Source organism: Emydura macquarii, unplaced genomic scaffold (genome assembly GCF_026122565.2).
Source record: "Emydura macquarii macquarii isolate MOO-44397 ecotype Brisbane River unplaced genomic scaffold, CSIRO-AGI_Emac_v2 contig_767, whole genome shotgun sequence".
NCBI lineage: Eukaryota > Metazoa > Chordata > Testudines > Chelidae > Emydura > Emydura macquarii.
The window spans coordinates 257,319-272,869 of NW_027130904.1; the positions used below are offsets into that span (position 1 = coordinate 257,319).

General features: G+C 40.7%; 1 protein-coding gene across 1 annotated transcript in view; it reads left to right on the forward strand.

Annotated features, from left to right (window-relative positions):
* The window catches only part of ERMP1 (endoplasmic reticulum metallopeptidase 1), a 71,495-nt gene that overhangs the window by 14,979 nt on the left and 40,965 nt on the right, over positions 1–15,551 (forward strand). Inside the window, exons 3-5 of the mRNA XM_067543038.1 lie at positions 4,088–4,215; positions 5,336–5,441; positions 10,569–10,715. Of these exons, the coding sequence (XP_067399139.1) occupies positions 4,088–4,215; positions 5,336–5,441; positions 10,569–10,715 (381 nt within the window). The remainder of the gene's footprint in view (positions 1–4,087; positions 4,216–5,335; positions 5,442–10,568; positions 10,716–15,551) is intronic.

The window sequence follows — 15,551 nt, forward strand, 5'->3', positions numbered from 1 at the left end:
GTTTAGGTCCTTCTGTGGCCCACCACAGTACCTCCCACAAATACCTCATCTCCTCTCCGAGGACTCGGGACACGCCCATCATCCCAACCTGACAATCCTACACCTAAAAGCATGGCTAGTCCATGGTTCATGGAAAGTAAGTTAACCTGTTCAGAAGTAAAAAAAACATTCTGCTAAACATTCTGCTAGACTAAATACAAGAAAGATATACACCTACAAATGGAAAAGATTCTGAACTTGGTGCAACAACAAATGCCTCACCTGGCTTCATCTCAGCTCCCACAAGTACTAGATTACACATTCGAATTGAAGAAAAGCAGCCTTACCATAAACTCCATTAAAGTACATCTGGCGGCCATCACAGCATTTCATGACAAAGTAGATGGCACTGCCATATTTGCCCATCCAACAACTAAATGATTCCTCAAGGGCATTAAAAATACTTACCTGGAGACCAGAATTCCAGTCCCTGCTTGGGACCTCAACCTGGTTCTGCACACACTTATCGAACCACCCTTCGAACCAGTTGCCATGAGCTCCCTATTGCACCTCTCCATGAAGGTCACCTTCCTTACTGCCATCACGTTGGCTAGACGAGTAGGCGAGCTAGGTGCATTAATGGCTGATCCTCCATATACAATCTTCCTTAAAGACCACATCCAAAATTCTTACCGCTAACGTAGTTTCTTCTTTTCACATAAACGAACCTATTTACTTTACTTTCCAAAGCTGCACACGGAAAAAAGGGAGGCAGCATTCCACACTCTTGACGTTCAAAGAGCACTGGCCTTCTACATAGATAGTAGAAAAAATCTTAGAAAATCACTGAAACTATTCATTTCTACCACAGACCGATCGAAAGGACAGGCTATCTCCAAACAAAGACTCTCCAAGTGTATTTCGGAGTGTATTCACCTCTGTTACCAAAAATTGCACCAACAGGCTCCAGTTGGGATTCACACACTTTCTACAAGAGCACTCAACATCAGTAGCCTTCCTTAATAATAAAAACAACGAGAGTCCTATAGCACTTTAAAGACTAACAAATTTAATTTCTGCAGGCATAAGCTTTCGCGGGCTATAACCCACTTTGTCAGATGTGGGTTACAGTCCACGAAAGCTTATGCCTGCAGAAATTAAATTTGTTAGTCTTTAAAGTGCTACAGGACTCTCGTTTTTGCTGTATACAGACTAACATGGCAACCCCTCTGGAACTTCCTTAATAATGTATCTATTCTAGACATTTGCAAAGCAGCTATTTGAGCATCAGTACAGTTTCCCAAAACATTACTCAGTAGAAAAACAATTGGCTTCAGATGCCCTATTCGGGCTGACAGTATTATCAACAGTACGTAACACAGCTCTGAAGCCCTTTCCGTCCATTGAGGGGCACTGCTCAATAGTCACCTGAAGTGGAGCACCACAGGGACACTCCTCGAAGAAGAGAAAGTTACTCACCTTATGCAGTAAAGTTGTCCCTGTGGGTGCTCCACTACCCTCCCTCCTCCCCTCTACTTCAGAGTATGTAGATACTGTCATCCGGGCTGGCTTGAGAGGGGGGGCGGCTAGTATATTGTGTGATGTCAGCATTGCAGAATCATAATAATCCATGTGGGATAGGCCATGTCAGGTGTGGTTAGGAAGGTTATAATGTGCTAAGTAAGAGAATATTACTTATGTTCATGTGTAATATGTGAAATGGAAGTTATAGATGTATTTGAGATATGTGTTTCAAATTGTCTGCCTGAACAGCGCCCCAGATAGGATGGCTGCAGGACAGTGGCCAGCGTAATGGCCCATTAAGGCATTCCCAGGTACAGGGGGCCCAGAGAAAGAAGCCAGCATCACTAATGAGTCACCAGAACCTGCTTATGTGACTGGACCCCAGGCACACCTGAAGAGTCACCAGGATTGGCCCATGTGACTCTGGACTCCATTTTAGCTCCTGCAAATTTCACAGGCCACATGGCCAAAAGACAGAGGGTATATAAGATCAAGCCAGAGAAACCATTTTGTCTTTGTTCCTGTCCAGTCTGCAGACACACACCTATCTCTGGACCAATTCATCTTGCAACTGAACCGAAAGACTTAGACCCATCCAGATACTGGATGTGAACCAGAGAGAACTACACAAGCCTGCAAATCCACATTTCTTCCAGAAACCTGAAGTATATGGACTTCTAATCATTTGTATATCTGTGATTTACTTTAACCCTTTAACATTTCCCTCATGGTTTATTTCCTTCTTTTCACAATAAACCTTTAGTTTTAGATACTAAAGGATTGGCTGCCAGCGTGGTATTTTAGGTAAGATCCAAACTTATATTGATCTGGTGCTGTGGCTGACCCCTTGGGGTCAGAGGAAACCTTTTTAGTAAAGAGCAGAGAGTTCTAGTAACTGGTCTCTTTACTGGACCTAGTGCTGATTTGGGAGCCTGGAGCTGTAATGCAGTAAAGGGGGCTGTGTGCATTTGTGGACTGGCTTCTTGATATCCAGTGTGGAGAAATCAGAAGCAGTTCGTGGCTGGTTGGGAAGCCAGGCTTCAGTGTCACCCACCAGCATGGGGAGAATCTGTTCTCCTTTTGCAGCCTGCCCTGACCTTGGCATTATCAGTTGGCTACCCTGGGCACGGACGGGTCACAGATACAAATTACACTCCATGGTAGAGAAGGAACGGAGGGACAGTTGGTTGCACAGCACTATGTGCCGAAAACAGCATTGAGACAGTGACCACGCATGTGCGACCTAACTGGGCACTGTTACCATAAATCTCCAATCTCACGCGCAGGGCATTCAGACACCTAAAGTGGACACCATCTCGAAGAACCTCAGTTACTGCACAAGGTGAGTAACCTTCTCTTCTGTCTTCAGAGCTGATTTGAATAGTATTCAATAAATAAGGCATGTGGCCATATATTGAAAAATGAGGTGAAAACAAAACATTGTCTAGCTCCTCATTAAGAGGGACATAGTCCATCCTGTGCACTGAATGAGGCAGGGGGCCTCATGGAAAAGGTAATATGTAATAATGTCAATGCATATTCACAAGGCAGCAGAACTAATTACAGGCAACCTTAATTCTGGCATTTCATAACTTTTGAGTGCTTGACATTGCAACTCTAATAATGTTCTAATGTAGGTTTTTTTGTGTGTAATTATGTAAATATGTTGCAGCATAAATATGTTAAGAATTCTCTTTGGGTTACTTCTGTGAGGATGTGAAGATACTAGAGCATGCTAATTAATATGTCCATGTTTATTCATGTCATGATTTAAAAGATAAACAGCCCATGGATTTAAAGATTACTTAAGGCTAACTCTCACTAGCAGGGACTCTTAACATTTTATTTGGATTATCACACAAGTGCTTTTAAAATAACATTTGAAACTACTTTTTATTTTAAGGGAAGAATTAATGGTCCAGTATTTTAAAACCATTTTATACTATTTAGCACTACTTTTTGCACAGATTTATCTAATATCACTGGAGGTGCAATTAATATAATTTATTATGAAAATATCAGAACAAAAATATTAAAGGAACACACTTGACTTGAAATCTGTTCAGTTTATTTTTAACTATTTTTTTCGTCTTGAATACTACATCTGTCCCTGAGTTTAGTTGGCAGTTGTGTGATTTTTAAATGTTTTTATTTTCTTTCCCCTTGCTGTAAGAGACTTGTCCAAGTACAGGAAACTGACTATACCAGGGGAAACACTGACATTTCATTTGATTGCACTTTGTGCATAGTCAGATTAAAACGACTAAGGAAAAATACAATTTTAAAAAATGTTTGTTATAGTCATATGATATCACTTTTAATAATAGCTTTTTTAAAATTAGGTGGAAGAGGTATTCTTTAAATATGTCCGAGTAGTTAAGGGTCAAGTTGAGGGCACAGGTCTTAACCATGACAAAAAATCTGCCATACAGTGACCAGATGTCATGATTGTATAAGGACAGTCTCAATATTTGGTGCTTTTTCTTATATAGGTACCTATTACCCCGCACCCTTGTCCCGAGTTTTCACACTTGCTATCTGGTCACCCTAATCTTATATTAGCTGTTCTGTTTCATTTATTAAGGTGCAAGTGATGATGCTGTTAGTTGCTCAGTGATGCTTGAAATACTGAACACTCTCTCAAAGTCATCTGATCCCTTGCAACATGCTGTCATCTTCCTCTTTAATGGCGCAGAAGAAAATATCTTGCAGGTAAGATTAATTAGCATGCCAGATTCATAAAACATGCATAATTAGAACCCAAGATTAAAGATGAATTGACCAAGGAAATAGTAAGGATAGTACAGGTATGACTTGCATTTTACAAGTCTAAATGTCAGTTACAGTTACAGTTTCATTTTTGTGAAGTTGAGTTTTAAAAAAAAATCATTTCTTTGTGTATCATTTATACCTGTTTTCCGAAGAGTGCAATATTAACTCACAGACATAATATTTGCAAGGGTTTTGATTTCCTATGACAGATTGTACAGAAGTGCAAATTGATTATTTTATTCATATGCTTTAAAGTTCCTTTTGGCACGGTTGGCACGGTTGGTAGCCATTTGTTTCCTCCTTCCCCCCCCTGAAAAAGTACTGTAAAACTGTGATAACGTGAAATTAAATACATACAACTGTAACTTTTAGTCAGTGAAAGTTAACAAACGTTGTAACTCTAAAGGCCCATCTGCTCTACAGGCTTTTACATCAGTCTTGAAGTGTAAAGTGGTCTTAGTGCTCAATTTACATTTACACTACAAGTCTAAACATATTAATGTACAGTTAGGGAAGTCTGTATTGTAATGTGGTTCTTCTTTTATAATTCGGGTGGAACAATATGTCTAGTAAGCTATGGTAGGGAACCTTGTTACATACCTGATAATCAGTAGTAATTACCTAAATATGTTTTGTTTGTCATTATTACAAAAACAGATAATAAACACTGTAACTGTGCGAAACAGTTGTTTGTTGGCATGTTTGCATGTAAGCTCTTTGAGACAGAGACTGTGTGTTCGTGTTTGTACTGGGCCTGGCTGAATGGGATCTCTAGTATATAATAATATATATATTAAATAATATTGTCGATCGGACATCAAACAATGAGCATGAACATAAGGGTTGTTAAGCGGGCATGAAGGAAGAGGAAAAATCTTGTGGTGGTGTCATGTTGATGGTTCCTCTTCTCTGTGCCCTCATGTAAACTTCTGGACTCACCTGCAGTGTACCTATGATCTTCCTCTGTCAGAATCTGAATTCTAGGTGCCTCTGATGGAAAATAACTTGTAGGCTTTCTCTTTAAGATATTTGACCTATATCTTCTTTGCTTTCTGTAAAGGCTAGTCATGGCTTCATTACACAACACCGCTGGGCCAAGTCGATTAGAGCATTTATTAACCTGGAGGCAGCAGGTGTAGGAGGGAAAGAGCTTGTATTTCAAACAGGTATGATCATGCATTACACTTACTGCTTATATATTTGGAGTGGTTGTGTTTTATTTAAAACAAACAAACAAAAAAAGCTTCTCTATTAGAAACAAAAGAGTATTGAAAATGGCCCATGAGGTCGACAAGAGGAAATTTCGCATCATACAGAATCCCCATCGTATCCTTACCTTACCGATAATGAATTATTGATCAAATTTAATTGCCCTAAGGCTGTGGCACAAGCAGAGAGACTAAGTGATTATGAAGACAGTGAAGCAACATTTCTTCTTAATATCAATTTTTTGGTACTTTTTTCCATAATTAATTAAAAATGGAATATTGGCCTTTAATTTTGGTTTCCTGGTTCTCATCTGTCCACCATAAATGTTTAATCATAAAATAGATTTTGAGATCTTTAAAAGTTCCATCTAACTCTTTTAAAAAAATAACTCTTCTATGCTGTGAAATTCACTGTACAGACAGGAAATCCACTGCAGCACAGCAGTTGCAGTTCCATTTTGTGTTGAAGTAGTTGGTATAAAACAGATCAGTGGAATGGTGGGGTAATCTTGTTGCTGTACTACCTGACATTTTAAATGAGCGTATTTTGTTTTTTCTGTTGGAAGGACAGGCCTGGTTTTTTCCAGAGCTTTGTGCTGATAAGAACTCAGCAGAAAGGTAAATTGCTTCTGTTGAGTCTGGTTGGGCTGCAGATTCTCTCTGATTTTACTGCTTCTACAAAAAACTTCAGAGGAAAGTTTTTCAAAACAGTGAATTTGATACACTGCTGGTGTAATAATGTGGGAGCTGATGATTTTCTCAAGCATGTCCTTAGGTAGCAGGGAGGAGGGGTCCCAAAGCATGGGAAAGGAGACAGTCAAAACCAAGTCCTAAAATATGAGAAATATCAAAATACTCAAATTATTGCACTGACACTTATTTTTCCTAAAATTTACTTGATCTCTGCCTAAGGCACAACAGATGCCACAATAGATGAGTGCATTAATCCACACTACCATGTTGTCATGTTAACGAGAATACATATTATAAATGACTCCTGTATAGCCAGTTTTTACATTAAAGAAGCTGTTGAATTAAGTGTTGGGTAGAGTAATGAACCTGAGAGAGGAAATCAGGAATGTCTGAGTACTGTTCCCCACTTTACCAGTGACTTGATATGTCGTCATCACCATATTATTTATTTTATTTCCCAATCAGTGAAATGGGGAAGTAATACTGCTAATACCTTCTCAAGAGGTTTGGGGATTTGGTAGAAGTTTATACATTGCTTTAAAGATATAAAGTGCTTAAATCAAGGCTAAATATTACTGCCCTTGGGATGAATTAAGAAATACTACAATCATGTCTCTCATTTCCTTTCCAGGTGTTAAATTGTTAAATTCAACCTGTTATGTTACCTTCTAAGGAGAATGAAGTGTTCCTGTTGCTGTAGATATTCAAATGTGAAATTAGTTCTCAGTCCTCCAGTAGAACGTAATGATAAAACTCTCACTGACTTCAGTGGGAGCAAGTTATGGCTCTTTTGACTGTTCTGTAGGGAACAGTACAGATTGGAAGTGAAAAGAAATGGACTGAACGATCTGACAGGGCTCTTCCATTAACAGTGACATGGAATTTCAATAAGTGGTGACCATTTCTGAGGGTATTGACGGTTTCCAATAGATGTTGCTGTGGTGCTAACTGTTTGTAGCACTAAGTCAGTGGTGTGCAGATTTAAAAATTTTTAAAAAATCAAACTTGCAACTGCTTTAGACAGCTGACTGAGGGGAAGAGTAGAAAAAGCATGTCTCTTTCAGTGAATTCTTAAACTTCTAAGCTCTTCTGTCTCCCTTATTTCTTTATTACAGTGAGCAACACAACCATCTTTCTCTGTCTCTGAAGCCTTTAATCTTGGTAGCTTCTTTGCCTCAGCCCTCTCCTTTGACCCACACTTGTCTAAACCTTGTTGCTTCCAAGATCTCACATTTCCTCGTTGCTCACAGTGCTAAAACTCTGGTTCACACCTTGATCATCTGATGCTGTGAATACTGTTAACACCCCCTTTCTGGCAATGAAGCCTGCAGCTTTCTCCATTCAAGTATATTCAGAATATGGCTGCTAAAATATCCTTCCTGGTTCTGTCAGTCCCCTCTGAAGTCCCTCCATTGGCATCTCCTCTTCCAATGCATCAAGCAAAAATGTATTGTTCTTACTTTTAAAGTCTTTCCCCCAACCTACTTAGCCAGGCTGTTATCACAGTGTCATCTCTTGGCACCACCCACAATGCCAGCCTCGATCACCTGACTCTGAGCATTTTCACGCTTTCTCTGCTTCCCTGTGTGTGTGTGTGTGTGTGTGTGTGTGTGTGTGTGTGTGAAGCTTAGAGTCAAAATCCATAAAGCTTGCCATCTTATCTTCCTCAAAATTTGCCTCTAATGTAATGCAGACAGTAAACTACAATCTGATAATGAAGGTGGTGAGCTGTGGTCACTACTACTAAATGGCTAAGAATTGTGTGCACATCCTATATATATCTACTATTGTCTTTTTCCCATCTTAGCCTGCTTATTTGTTTTATCTGCCTGTGATGTCTTTTTTTTTTTAAATCTTGTAGGCTCATTGGGGTGGGAACTGTCATTTTTGTACAGTGACTGCACCATGGAGCCCAAATTCATTGAGGCTTCTAGGTGCTACAGCTACATAAATGTTTATTGATGAATGTTATGTTCTAAAGAGTTATTTAAAAAGAGACTGTAGTTTTAGGAAGGATTTTGGTTTGGGGGCAGGAGGAAGGTTTTGTAAAACTTTAATCAAACCATCCTTTCATCTTGGATTAAAATATCTCCAGAAGAATTTGCAGCTCATACACTGCATCACTGTGCTATTGCACAAGAGCCAGAAAGTGAAACTGATTGTAATCAAATGAGATATTTTTAAAGTTGTGATAGGGACCACAGTGATAAATTTCCAATACTGCTGTCTGCTCTGTGCTGTTCTGATGGTGTGAAGAATCCATTAACCTGTCATTTCCCTATGGGAAACTGCAGGTGATATACAGCGATGATAGTAGCTCCTCGCACATGGAGTCAGCACCTGAAGTAGCACAAATCCATGTTGGAATCTGCATGGTGCAGAACTGGAATCAAGATTGGGGTGGGGTGTAAAGATGGCTTAAAGCAACTTTTGCTGGTCTTCCTTCCTAGACTGTGCTTAGTGCTAGGTGCTGGGCTAAAACACAAGACACCATGCTAGTTTATTTTCAGTGTACAAATTGAAGTATAAAAAGTAAAAATGGCTTCAATAGTAAAAAAAAAAAAAATCAAACATGCAATTCTTGCAGTTTTAAAAATCCATGTTAGTAGTAATGACACAGGTGAAGACTTGTGTACTACTTTAATATTTTGTATGATGATGTCTTAAGGGATTTACTGAATTACAGTAGCAATCTTAAATTAAATCTTCACAGTTTTCAAACAGTTTGAGATTGACTTTAATCTCTCACAACAAAGGTGGTTTTAATGTATTTTTAAACACTGAGATTAGTGTTTGTTGCATGGTAAAATGGGAGTGAGTGTTGAGAGTGCAGTAAACCAAACAAGATCTACCTTACTGTTTTATGTTGAACCTATAACTATTGTATCTAATCACTGGTACAGATGTGATTAAGACTGGTTGCCAGTCATGGGAAACATTTTGGTTTAAAAATAAGAGGGTCATAATGGCATGTAAGATTTCCTTAGGAAATTATGCAATAAGAAAAATATTTACAATAAAGTTGATAACCATGTGTTATCTAGAGATCCACAAAGCACTCTGTCTCTGACCATCCTTTATATGATCTCTCTGGGAGAGTAGTCATCTTTGTCCTAGGCCTCCCCTTTTTACAAGGGACAACCTGCCACTCAGGTACTCCACGACTGGGTCCCTGGCTTCAGCACTACTTTTTCTCACCGTGGTTCCTTTAGCAGGTCCAAAAGAGCTCAAACCCCTATTGGAGACTTGCTCTCTTGGGAGGTCTGCAATTAGCAAATATTAGTAGCAATATGGAACAGCCTTTTCAAAACAAGATGTCATTTATTAGTCAACTGGAATATAATATTTAGGATCCTTAGATTAGAATGGTAAAGCAAAGTCTACCTACATGTGACTAGAGAATTGTAAATTAACGCACTAAAGAGTGGGCTGGTTGGAGCGAAAGGCCTGACATGAAAAGCCCTACAAATCAGGTTTTTTTAATCACAGAGGTCAGGTTCTCAAACTTAACATGATATAGATATGATCCTGATAAAACTTCAGTTTCCTCTCTTCCCCTCCGCTTCCAATCTGGCGTACTGTCCTTACTCTTGATCTTGTGCTGTCACACAGTAACATGTTTGAGATACTAAGGTGCAGCATGAAACTGACTTAAGGGAAAACTAGAAACACAGGAAACAAATCTTTTTCCCCTGACTAAACAGTTTTTCATTAAGGTCTGATTTTATTGGTGAACACTGATAATTAAATGGGAGACTGTCTAGATGTGATTTAATGTGCCTAGTTCTACTTGTTTTAGGGTAGATGGGTTCAGAATCTACTCCTTCATATCAGGTAGACCTGCCTGTGTTCCTACAAAGAAAAGGGTCTCTTTCTAGAGCCTATCAGTGCTCCGAGTCAGTTGGAAGGATCTGTAAAGAACAGTGTAAGGTACAGCCTATACTTGACCAATAGATTCTGTGGTGCTCCCAGACCCTACCGCCTTAGAACCCACATTTTGATTCTCCTCTGCACTCCCTGGAGGTAGCAACAAGAGCTTCAACTAAATGGAAAGGGTAATAAAATCTCTTTCTTAAAAATGTAAGAATGGCTATATTGGGTCAGTACCCTGTCTTCTGATGGACATATCCTCCATGAACTTATCCAGTTCTATTTTGAATCCAATTACAGTTTTGGCCTTCAGAAGTGTCTTAAATCTTCCCTTCCGACCATACACCACTCAACTCTAGAAGTTTTTTGTGTGTGCAGAATCTTTGTACAGGATATTATTAATTGAGATGTTTTCCATGGATCAGATACTGAAGTCCAGTGATGCCTCTTCTTAACAGTCTTCACTCCATTAATTTTGATCTTTATTCTGGTTTTTGTAAATCATCTGCTCTCTATTGGCAGGACCTGAAAATCCTTGGTTGGTACAAGCATATGTCTTTGCAGCCAAGCATCCCTTTGCCTCTGTGGTGGCACAGGAAGTGTTTCAGAGTGGAATAATCCCTGCAGATACAGACTTCCGTATCTACCGGGACTTTGGGAATATTCCAGGTATGTTATCAGAAGGTCTGTCAAAAAAGGCATAATTTAACCCTTATGTAGATTTATAACAAGGGGCCAATCCTGCAAATGCTCATTCATGTAACGATTTTAGGGTTTGGGCTCTAGGTCATGAACTCCAAACTGAAACTTGAGTTGGTGTCTGCTTAAGCTTAGGAGGAACTTCATGTGTTTCTACTCTGGGAAAATAACCCTCATAGTTTTTAGTGCCCCACACAGATTAGGTGCATATACTCAGGGTCCTGAGTGTTCTCTGCTTCAGTGAATTCATCCTCTATCAGTCCCCTGACTTCTAGCACATTAGTGCCAAATGCTATGGCACACTGACAATTGTGTTAAATTGTGGATTAATATTGCAAACTACTGTTGATCTTAATTAAACTGAAAAGGTACCTCATTGTCATGGTACAGCATGTTGGAAAGTATTAAATGCTTTCCTCTATGAAAAAATTTACCACAGTATCACGTTATAGCTGAGATTAATACCATCTCACATTATAGGTTATGTAAAACTGCTACCATTGTCATCTTGCAGTCCAGGTATATGGGTTACAGAAACATGCTCATTTCTGGAATATGAGTTGGCAATGGCAGTTTTTGCAGCCAGTGTGAATAAAACCAATGGGTACCCCCTAGAGAAAGATATCCTATTACATGGGGCAACCACATGAGAAAAACTATTTAATTAAAAATCAGGAAGATCTCTTGGAAATCAAATATATAATAGTGCACAGTTCATAGAATCATAGAATATTAGAGTTGGAAGGGACCTCAGGAGGTCATCTAGTCCAACCCCCTGCTCAAAGCAGGACTAACTTCAGCTATATCATCCCAGCCAGGGCTTTGTCAAGCCTCAGCTTAAAAACCTCTAAAGATGGAGATTCCACCACCTCTCTAGGTAGCCCATTCCAGTGCTTCACCACCCTCCTAGTGAAAAACTTTTTTCTAATGTCCAACCTAGACCTCCCGCCCTGCAACTTGAGACCGTTGCTCCTTGTTCTGTCATCTGCCACCACTGAGAACAGCCTAGCCCCATCCTCTGTGGAACCCCCTTTCAGGTAGTTAAAGGCCGCTATCAAATCCCCACTCATTCTTCTCTTTTGCAGACTAAACAAGCCCAGTTCCCTCAGCCTCTCCTCATAAGTCCTGTGCTCCAGCCCCCTAATCATTTTTGTTGCCCTCCGCTGTACTCTCTCCAACTTGTCCACATCCTTTTTGTAGTGGGGGGCCCAAAACAAGACACAATACTCTAAATGCGGCCTTACCAATGCCGAATAGAGGGGAATAATCACTTCCCGTGACCTGCTGGCAATGCCCCTCCTAATGCAGCCCAATATGCTATTAGCCTTCTTGACAACCAGGGCACACTGCTGACTCATATCCAGCTTTTTATCCACTGTTACCCCCAGGTCTTTTTCTGCAGAGCTGCTGCCCAGCTCGTCGGTCCCCAGTCTATAGCTGTGCACGGGATTCTTCCTTCCCAAGTGGAGGACTCTGTACTTGTCCTTGTTGAACCTCATTAGATTTCTTTTGGCCCAATCCTCCAGTTTGTTTAGGTCACTCTGTATCCTATTCCTACCTTCCAGGGTATCTACCACTCCCCCCAGCTTAGTGTTATCCGCAAACTTGCTGAGGGTGCAATCTACCCCATCCTCCAGATCATTAATAAAGATGTTGAACAAAACCGGGACCGACCCCTGGGGAACTCCGCTTGTGATCGGTTGCCAGCTAGACATGGAGCCATTGATCACTACTCGTTGAACCCTATGCTCTAGCCAGTTCTCTATACATTTTATAGTCCATTCATCCAACCCATACTTCTTTAACTTCCTGATAAGAATACTGTGAGAGACAGTATCAAAAGCTTTGCTAAAGTCAAGGTATATCACATCCACTGCCTTCCCTACATCCACAGAGCCAGTCACCTCATCATAGAAAGCAATCTGGTTGGTCAGGCATGACTTTCCCTTGGTGAATCCGTGTTGCCTGTTCCTGATCACCTTCCTCTCTTCCAAATGCCTTAAAATGGATTCCTTAAGGACCTGCTCCATGATTTTTCCAGGGATTGAAGTGAGGCTGACCGATCTGTAGTTCCCCGGATCCTCTTTCCTCTCTTTTTTGAAGATGGGCACTATATTTGCTTTTTTCCAGTCCTCAGGGACCTCCCCCTGTTGCCACGAGCTTTCAAAGATAATAGCCAATGGCTCTGAAATCACCTCAGCCAACTCCCTCAGCACCCTCGGGTGCATTGCATCCGGCCCCATGGACTTGTGTATGTCTAATCCTTCTAAATAGTCTTGGACCTGTTTCTTCAGCACTGCGGGATGTTTGCCTCCTTCCCATTCTGTGCCACCCAGTACAGCAGTCTGGGAGCTGATCTTGTCTGTGAAGACAGAGGCAAAAAAGGCATTGAGTACCTCTGCTTTCTTCACATCCTCCATCACTAGGTTGCCTCCCTCATTCTGTTAGGGGCCCACACTTTCCCTAATCTTCCTCTTGTTGGCAACATGCCTGTAGAAACCCTTCTTGTTCCCCTTCACGTCCCTTGCCAGCTGCAACTCCAATTGTGCTTTGGCCTTCCTTATTTCATTCCTGCATGTTTGAGCAGTGTTTTTATAATCCTCCCTAGTTATCTGACCAAGCTTTCACTTCTTATAAGCTTCTTTTTTGAGTTTAAGTTCGCCAAGGACATCTTTGTTAAGCCAAGCTGGACGCCTACCATATTTGCTATTCTTTCTGCACATTGGGGTGGTTTGCTCCTGTGCCCTCAATACGGTCTCTTTAAAATACAGCCAGCTCTCTTGGGTTCCTTTCCCCCTCATATTAGCCTCCCAGGGAATCCTGCCCATCAGCTCCCTGAGGGAGTCAAAGTCCGCTTTACTGAAGTCCATGGTCCATATCCTGCTGTTCTCCTTTCTTCCTTTTGTCAGGATCCTGAACTCGACCATCTCATGGTCACTGCTGCCTAGGTTGCCACCCACTTCTACTTCCCCTACCAAATCTTCCCTGTTTGTGAGCAGCAGGTCAAGAGAAGCACGGCCCCTAGTTGGTTGCTCCAGCGTTTGCACCAGGAAATTGTCTGTGACACTCTCCAAAAACTTCCTGGATTGTTTGTGCTCTGCTGTATTGCTCTTCCAGCAGATGTCAGGGTGATTTGAAGTCTCCCATGAGAATCCGGTCCTGTGAACTGGAAACTTTCCCTAGTTGAGTAAAGAGAGCCTCATCTACCTCATCCTCCTGGTCTGGTGGTCTGTAACAGACACCCACCACGACATCACGCTTATTGTTCTTGCTTCTAAGCTTAACCCAGAGACACTCAACTGACTTATCTCCAGTTTCATACTGGAGCTCAGAGCAGTCATAGTGCTCTCTTACATACAGTGCAACTCCTCCACCCTTTCGCCCCTGCCTGTCCTTCCTGAACATTTTATACCCATCCATGACAGTGCTCCAATTGTTAGAGTTATTCCACCAAGTCTGTTATTCAGTTAAAACATTTAAACTCAAGTGGGAGAGAAAACCCACTTACAACCAAAAGTTAAAAGAAAAATTATGTATATAAGCAATAGGGGGAAAAAGAGGCATCACTTTTAGATTGGTAAATGTAATGGCTGCAGTTTTACTACTTTCACTGCAGTAGTCACGCTTAGGAATGGGGACTTTTGAATCCTTAGTTTACAATTCACACTGATCCCTTTTTCATAAGTACTTAAATAGTGGGTGATTTAATTGGAGAAGATATGGAGCACAAAATGACATCTGAATTGGCATAAATGCTAAAGGAAAATAGAGGCGAATTTAAAGTATTTTAACAGGTCTAGCTTTGAATGAACATTGAGGTGTATTTTGTTCTTCAGAAAAGTGGTCTTTCCAAAGTGACACTTAAGGACATGGCTAAAGGAAAGTATTGTACTGCATGCTCTGAACTGTTCTAAAGCACACTTTTAATCTCAAAATTGATTGTGTAAGCATAGTACTTTCTGATGCAGCTAATCTGGGTCCATGTGTGTTTGGAAACATATCTGCTCTGTAAGGTGGCAAATGAGCTTTTATTGTCTTTCTTCTGTTAGCCGTGCAGAGCAGAAATAGCTGTGTTTTGAGAAATAGATTCTGTTCCTCCTTGTGCACCAACAGACTTGTTTGTTTTGATCAGCTAAACCTGTACAAAATCACTGACAGTGCTAGGAGCATGCAGGCACTACTGGTGAGCATACCCACTAAGAGTTGCACAAGGGTACACAGAAGGCATCATTTGGCTTGCAGAACCTTTACTAGTGGTGATTCATGGGGAGGAAAGAACTCACTTGATTCTTGAAGCCTAGGCAGGCTTATGCAGGACTGGCAATTACAAAAAACTTCTTTTACTTGTAAACTGACCACATGCAGAGTTGTTGAGCGATGGTAATCATGCAACCGCTAGAAGGTGTTAATCCTGTAGCTTTTCTGTGTAGAATCGCACTGAATTTTTAGTGGTGATGCTGGGAAAAGCACAAAATCTGGGACTTGGGCTGTTGGCTGGTAAGGGGTGATACTTCATTGCTTCAGGCAGACAACCAGTCACCAGATAAACGATGGAAGGTGATGGTGCTTATGCTGTCTTTGGAGAGTAGAGGATAAGCTTCATTAGAGAATCAGGTGATCAGTAATTATTGGCATAAGATGACTTTCTACAGTAGGGGGAAGTTGTATGTACAAACAACAGGCATGCCAGTAAAATACAGAAGGACCAAATATTTTCTAATACCTTTAATTAAGTCTGTCCATGTTCTGTTATAAAATTCCAGAGGGGTAGCCGTGTTAGTCTGTATACAGCAAAAACAACGAGAG